We start from the raw sequence: 7963 nt of genomic DNA, 5'->3' as shown, positions 1-7963 counted from the left end.
ACAACGTGATCTACATCCACGGGCAAGGCAAGACAAGATTCCACTATAATCAAAGAGAGTACAGTTTTCAGAAGTCGAAACAACGACAAAAGCTCACGGCTCACAAAACTCTCCAAAAACAAAATTCTCTCTGTACATCAATGAGAAAACCTAGCCGCAGTATAAATAATGCTCCCAAAAACGGTACTATCCAGGTTGGGCCTATCGGCCCAACCCTCCGCGTCACGAACCAAATCTCAATTTTCTCTCCACTTTCGGGTCGCACAAAAAATATGTCGGGTCGGGTCATCGACCGGACCGAATACATAAAATTCAAGACATATTTAACAGTTTAGCACAGACTTTCTCAAGCCCTATCAATCGCAACCTGATACTCAATTCAACATACATTTAAACTTACCTTTCAAAACCGCCACTAATCTTATATGGGTCGATTAGACAGTCTAGTAAAGTGTGAGAGTACATTTTACTTTTACGAATTAGAGATTTGATTACGCTAGATTAATGTGATGCACTTTCGTTACCTTTTTATCTTTATTTCGAAAATGCTTTGCATGCAGTCTCTATTTATTTTTATTCTATGCCATCTATTCTAATTTTTTTTTTATATTTTTTCATTTAATTAACATGCCTAATCCAAGAAAAAAACACAAATAAACCCTAGATTTCTATGTTAAAAGGAATTGACTCATATACTCTAACTAAATAACTAGATGACATACACGAAGATGCAGCTATGTGATATGCATAATGAGTTCTAAATGATATGCTATGGAATTAATTCTAAATGTTAACTATGTGGGACATCAATGAAAAATAAGCTCAAATGACCTGCTAAATACCTTGCGATATGCAATTTATTAATATTCTAAACTAATGCAATCTTCATGGGACTACCTCAAGTATTTTTGTTCTTTTTCTTTACTAATTAACAAAATACAATTGACCCTAAAGTCTATAAGTTAAATGCACATGCATTTTTCTATTCTATATGCAAAATGGGACATTTTAAATGTATGCAATCATGAGTGCTATTTTATTCTATATGCATTTTTCATTCTATAATCGAGCATGCAATTTCTACTCAAGAACTAACCGTGAACTAATCCTATGATGCAAACCAATATGAAGTGCGATTCTTTATTATTATTTTTTTCATGTAAATTATAAATTTAAATCCTAGGTTTCGAATGACTTAGCTATAAGACTAACAATTACATGATGCGATGCGGACTCTTATATATTTTTTATTCTATATGAACTATATAATGCGAGTAACCTAAGACTATTCGTACGACATGACGTGTATTATATGATGTGAGACTAAATTGACCCAAGGTCTACATGCAATCAATAACCTACATAACATTTTTATTTGATTTTTTTATTTTTTTATGAAAACTATGTAGCATTATAAATCTATATGCATTTTAGAATTAGCATGCAATGCTCTATGTTCGTAAGCCCTAAAAAAGTGAATCATGGGTGCACCCTAAGTTCTAAATGTACATGAGACGGTGAGGTGTAATTACGATGCACGAAATACACATTATGATTAGAATTAATCACATCATTGATAATGTACTAGATCGAATTAACCATAGCAAGCCACGCAAAAACCAATATTGGGGTTCAACCTTAGTGCCTAAAGGTCTGAAAGCCCGATATGTCTTAGTTGATGCACATTATCAACTAGAAACATGCAACTAAATCACATATTTGGGACTGTCTATCCACAACCTAAGCAAACCTACTCCTTACCTTGACTAGAATTGGCCTAAGGCAATAGGGACCGGGACGAGACAATGAAAGAGAGCACGGCCGTCGGGCTTGGCGAACGACCGGTGAGAAGCACAACGGTCGGGTTTGGGTGTAAAACCAGCAAAGGGGGGCACAGCCAAGAGCGACAAAAGTGTGGTTACAGTGAAGAAACGGCCTAGATAGTCAGAGCTTTACGGGATGAACTGAGCAACAATGATGGAGGGACTCTAACAATGATGTAGGGACTCTGCATTCCGACGAGAGTAGCGATGCTGGAAAGTACACCAAAATGATGGGAATAATTTGAAGGGGAATTGTCGATTCTGGAAGAGAGTTGTGGATTCAAGATATTTGAGGTAAAACGCTCATAGCTCACGCAACACTAAGACAAGGAGACGAAGAGGTCTTTTACTTATTTCACCTTATCATAAAGATTTATTATCAAAATATGCATAAAAGTTAGAGATGCAAAATTTGATACCAAATATGCATGAGGATTAGAAATGCAAAATGAGAGACTTGCGAGAATTAAAGATTTGCTAAAACAATCATTAAGAACACGGTACTAGGTAAAGCTCTCAATCATATAGCGCAATGTCGCACGAGCTTTACCCATTTATATATTTATTAACACATGCTACGATTTCGAGTAAAGCACCAAACATTGGTGTCAAATATGATTGACATCAATAAAATAACTCTACATTCCTCTCAAATTCTCCATAACTCAATTTTAACTGCTTTTAAGCAGCAAATCGATATAAATTTCACACATTTAAATCACAAAATAGCGGAATTCATTTGTTCTTATTTCCTCGATCTTGGTCTTCTTCTCATCATGTGAGAGACGACATCTTGCGAGACTGTTGAGCGATGATGCTGGCTGTGGAAGGGCTCAGCTCTAATATGACTTCGTACCCGTCGCTGAAGTTATCCATGCCTTGAGCGAACAGCTGCCAAAAGAGGCCGCCAGCACACGATCCTTGATTGCTTGCACTCGTGTAGATCGTGTCGTACAGCCTCCCGAAATAGCTGTCCCTCTTTTCTAAGCTGTAACCCGATGACTTCGATGACTTACCGAATTCGTCAAGTATGATCGGCTTATTGAGGATGGTGTTGGAGTCTTGAATATGGACTTGAACCCATTTGTCCACAAATGCAGCTTGGTCCCCCTCACTTGCACTAGGCAACCTGTCAAGAAAAAACATTAATTAGCCAAGACAAGGAAAAACAACATAAGAGGTGCAATTTTGGTCGAAGCGCCAGGATGTAGCGCGATTTGAGGGATTGGAGGGCATGTTCTGATCTTTACCATGATTCGGGGTACATGTGTATCGTGGCGAAGTCGACCTGGGGGACTTGGTTGTTGGAGATGAAATCAGTCCCGACAAGCAAACCGCCAGGATTGATCTGCTGCTTCCCTGGAACCGATTGCCCATAGAACCCTTCGAGTCCAACTTCCAGCATATGATTACTATCGATCGACTTCACGTACGCTGCCATTTCGCTCACCCAGTCCTGAACAAGCTAAATGAACTGATTAATGGCAAGACTAACAAATTATTACGAAGTGATGTCGCTCGATTCAATTTATTTCTCCTCACTAATTTGATACTGTAAATAGAACACGATTAGAGAATTGGTTACTTTGAGACAGCCTATAGTTCCTGTAACTAATAAAGCCACGAATGTGATGTTCTATTCAGGAAAACTGTTCCGGGTTGGTTCGACGTCGTGGTCATGTGTGATTTGAAAATGACATGGACTAATGTCACGAGGACAAAAAAGCAAAAAGGCATTGTTACTAGCAATTGCCGAACGTTAACAATGACTGAGCAGATCTTTCTGTTTTGCTTCTTCTTCTGCATCACGTCAATGCGATATCCAAAAATCTCTCTCCTTTTAAGCAAAGAAATTGGTGACTTTACACTTCAAGTGGATGAATTCCGGTAAAGAACCAAACTTGCCCAAACAGAAGCGAAATCTCATTTCACTATGGTGACATCTTACTCATTAGTCCTTTTCTTGATTAAAGTCTTTCCCCGTACGTCTATCCTTGTCTTCTAATATCATTAGGATGTATGAATTTACAGTTTTAATTTTATGACGAAAAAGTACGAACCCCATCTTAGCAGAGTTTCACTGAGAAATTCATGGATGCTGATGCCATATGTTGCTTTGTTCGCGCGTAAATTTGTTGCAGATGCGGTAAAAATGTCGCAAACTCATTATTGATTGACACTATCGCTAAGTGTTCGATTGATTCTGTCTATTACCTCCACAAATTTATATAAATTAAACAGAGATCGAGAGAGAGACCTGAAGAGTTTTGCCAGAGGGGTCGGACCGGCATTGAGGCTCGTTCATGAGTTCCCATGCAAAGATGGTAGGATCGTCCTTGTACGCCACTCCCGTTATGGTGTTCATCCTCGTCAGCACTGCCTGCAATTTCATCACACCACATAAAATACGTAAACAGACAGAGATTCCTGATTAGTCCTAGGATGTCTTCAAAGGACTCCCTTCGCCACGTGTCAAACTTAAGCTTGGACATAAATCTCAGGTTTTATCACAAAGGTTTTCCTAATTCGGGCAATCTCGATTTATTATCCTCTTTTCAAATAAGTCCCTTTGATCTTGTTTTTGCATGAATTCCAACATTTTCACCTTCATATTAGGAATTACCACAAGGAAAAAAAGACACCCAGATTCTCATTACCCCTGTATCTGCCAAAAATGAACTTTTTATCAATCTCAGATGCAGTATGTTAAAAATCATGGTGTTGCTGGTATTTATGTCTGAATTGAATTCATATACAGATAGAAGAACAGAAAGCACGGACACACAAACCTTGATATGATTCTTGTAATAACCCTTGGTGACAGAGTTAGTGAAGAACTCCTCATCATTGCTCAACGACTGTCCACTTTTCCGAGCCCACTGCACATACTGACTCTTTCCTCCGAAGTCCTTCCAGTTGTTCACCAAGCTCAGTATCAGGTACAGTCCATTTTTCCCAGCTTCCGATATCACAAAGTCCAATCCCTAAACAAGAATATTAATCACACAAATCTCTGTGAGGTGTCTAGAATTTATTTTGCGTATGCCACGAGCAAAAATATTTACTATTTTTACCTTGAACACTTCTTCATCGTAGACGCCGGGAGAGGTCTGGAGGGCCCGGTAGACGCCGTCGCTGAAGGCCCAAGTCCTGGCGATGTTCATGCCATTCTTGGTGGCCTCCTGGAGAGCGCTCGTAACCTTGTCCCGGGTGGACGGGTCGGACGCCATGTACATCATCCAGTATGCGTTGAACCCGTTCAGGTACAGCGGCTTCCCGTTCGCCACGAAACGTATCCCTTTCGTTCTCACGAACCCACTTCCCCCGACCCTGTCGACCGCCACCTCACAGTTCGCCCGGAGGAGGAGCGCCGCTAGAGCCAGGACTACAAACTTTAGGCACATTTTTTTCGTCTCTCTAATTTTGGAGATGATACTTCTGTGTATGTTGATAGAGTTTTAGAAATTGGAGAGAGAGGAAATGAACTTGTCAATATGTGGACGTATTGGTGATGCTATGGGGAGGCTTATATAGGCATGTCTTAGTTTTTTTTTTGGTTGATACATGTCTTAGTTCAAATATGCAAGCAAATCGAGTCGTCTTGCTCTCTTTATTGCATCAACTGCTTCATACCATAACCCGTACGAAACTCCTCCAACATCATTTCTTGTAAATCACGTCATCTTTTTCACTGCAGGGTCAAGGTCACCACCGCTCACGCGACGCCCGAGTTTTAGTCGACTTTTTTTCGCATTTCTAAATAATTTACCCGATGGCGACGGGACAGTGAAACTTTTTTGACAGTGTCACCCATGATTAGACCCTAGTACCAAAGGACGAATCAGATTTTTTTTTAATGTGACGATTTTGTTACCTCTTATGAAATAGGAGAAAGTAGCAGGTACTCAATTATGTTTCTAAAAACATGAAGTTGAAGGTTAGATTTCTTTCAAATCATCGAATTAAAGCACTTGCCTTATACAGTCGCTCTCTAATTCCAGCTGCAGAATTGATCAGTCACGAAATCTACTAGATACCGGTGGTACTACCACCTTTTGTTAGCCTAGGGGATTGAATTATTACTAAATAATCGTGGCACCATTTATGTGATTTGTTCTTTTCAATCCGTATAGACAACTTGGCAAATCTGTGTCCATGCATTTATATTAGACTTTTCATCATTATAATGAAAATCGAAGACGAAATTGAATAGCTAGTGTAACAATTGATACAAACTAATTTGAAAACGTTCGTTCTTATATCGGCAAAAGCCCTAATAAAAGTCTTTGGAGTTATGCAATATCTAAAACTCGTGTTTAGTGGTTTTCCCCTTTGACTTGCACCAAACGAAACTCCAACTATTATCTTCATTACAAGCTAGCACCGTCATCATCTTCGTTTGATAAGGATATCTTATAGCGTTGATCTCTTAATGTTTTCTACTCATAAATATATAAGGGATACAAAAGAGGTAGTGTTGCGAAATTTACATTAGTACTTAAATAAATGAACTGCATTTCCACTCAATAAGAATCTATATCAACGTCAGTTTGCAAATCAATTTCGTCATGGTAAATCTCACCATTCACTGTTTTCTCCTGGAAGATGTATCCGACAACTAGGTGCAATAAGTAGTTGTACTAGTTAAAGATGTTTTTTTGACTTTTGAATCTGAAAATATTTAATGCATATGCTGTAGGGCAGTGACTAAAGTCTTCTAACTTATAGAGGGGTTCCTATTTTCTGCTCGAGTCTTACTGAGCATGTGTCAGTGGTCACCACCCCCATTTCCCATTTCACATTCCGACGACTTCTAGAACTCTATCGTGAATGGATTGGAAAAGGACAGAAGTAAAGCAAGAGACTTCGTTCATCTGTCAATGCGTTGGTTCACACTCTAGTTGATGTCATCTGCAACGTAAGAACAGAACTGTTATTGGTCTCGGTAGGTAAATATGGTCGGCTAGCGAACAGCTACAGCATAAGAATTTCAATTGATTTCGACAAATGTATGTACGAGTGTATTTGCTTGAACTGTTGCATGGTATTGTTCTACGTGGTCAATACAACAAATTTGTTTTCGTTCTTGACGTTCATATCTAGGGTTGTCTCATGTTTCGATCTCGTAATCTTAGGATAAGATGAGTTTTTATCTTGCCCATACCCTCACCTTTAGTTTTTAATAATTTCTCCATCCACTCTCAAAACTATTCGTTTCCTTTTCAAACCATCTGAGGCTGGACCATTTGCAGTCCAGTCACGCATGGGTTCGATTTCTTCTCATCAATAGGCTGGAAACGCGTGAACACAAGGTTGCCTTTTGGCGTTGCCTTGTGAATCATTATCTGTGGACAGTCCCTAACTTAAATTGATGTTTTGGATCAATTGGACGTGTGCGTGCATGGATGAGGCGTTCGACACAAAGTTGGATTCTCGATTCATCAGGTGAAAACGGCCTATTCTTTGAGCCAACCGAATTTCGGCTTGTGTTTGGCTCGTGAATACAGCACCGTGTTGAATGAAAGGTGATAATATCCATGGGCAATTTTGCATGGTTTCCACCCTTTGCGATGTTTCATTGGTTCAAGAAACCCCTCCCACTAGCACAAAACAAAACACTAACTGAGAGAATTTTAACGGTCTCTTCTGCCCCTCCAAACCGAAAGATGCCAAACGTTTCGCAAATTGTCATTTGGAATGACATACAATATCGTAATGAAGGATCTTGGGCGTTCTCTCTTCTTCGGATATGCTTCACAGAAAAGTGAGAGAGTCGAAAGAGCAGAAACGCAATAAACACTCGACACCCATGCCATGCCCATTCTCTTCTCCCTTGTGGACTCAACTTTTTGCTAACAGACGAAAAGAGGATGAAACTTGTAACCTATGTCTTGCCACGAGACTGCGATTGATTCAGACAAGATAGTGATGGAACTAGTGCAATAAACATTCACGCATCTATGAGACTATGAACTTGCAACATATCCAACACCTTCTGTTTAGGCGGGGCAAAATTTGAACAAAAGTTATGAAAAGTAAAAGCAAAGACATAGCGTTCACCAATCAAGATGATCTACCACTTGAGAAGGAACCCGAGGCAAAGAAACTGCTTCCTATTCAAAATGATCTCTGTTCTGTTT

At 39.4% G+C, this 7963-nt stretch overlaps 1 protein-coding gene across 1 annotated transcript; it reads right to left on the bottom strand.

Annotated features, from left to right (window-relative positions):
* Positions 1-2312: 2312 nt before the first annotated feature.
* Positions 2313-5335, bottom strand: LOC115689554 (putative mannan endo-1,4-beta-mannosidase 9). The gene is made up of 5 exons (XM_030615631.2): positions 4898-5335; positions 4613-4807; positions 4081-4203; positions 3074-3279; positions 2313-2952 (listed from the first exon to the last, which is right to left on the bottom strand). Exons 1-5 carry the CDS (start codon positions 5225-5227, stop codon positions 2598-2600), a joined length of 1209 nt encoding a protein of 402 aa, XP_030471491.1. The 5' UTR covers positions 5228-5335; the 3' UTR covers positions 2313-2597.
* Positions 5336-7963: the final 2628 nt, after the last annotated feature.

This window comes from Syzygium oleosum, unplaced genomic scaffold (assembly GCF_021117445.2).
Source record: "Syzygium oleosum isolate NSW1041296 unplaced genomic scaffold, Sole_v2.1 Sole_v2.49, whole genome shotgun sequence".
Classification (NCBI taxonomy): Eukaryota; Viridiplantae; Streptophyta; class Magnoliopsida; order Myrtales; family Myrtaceae; genus Syzygium; species Syzygium oleosum.
The sequence above is the reverse complement of the archived record's forward strand: the minus strand, read 5'-3'. Positions and strand labels throughout refer to the sequence as shown.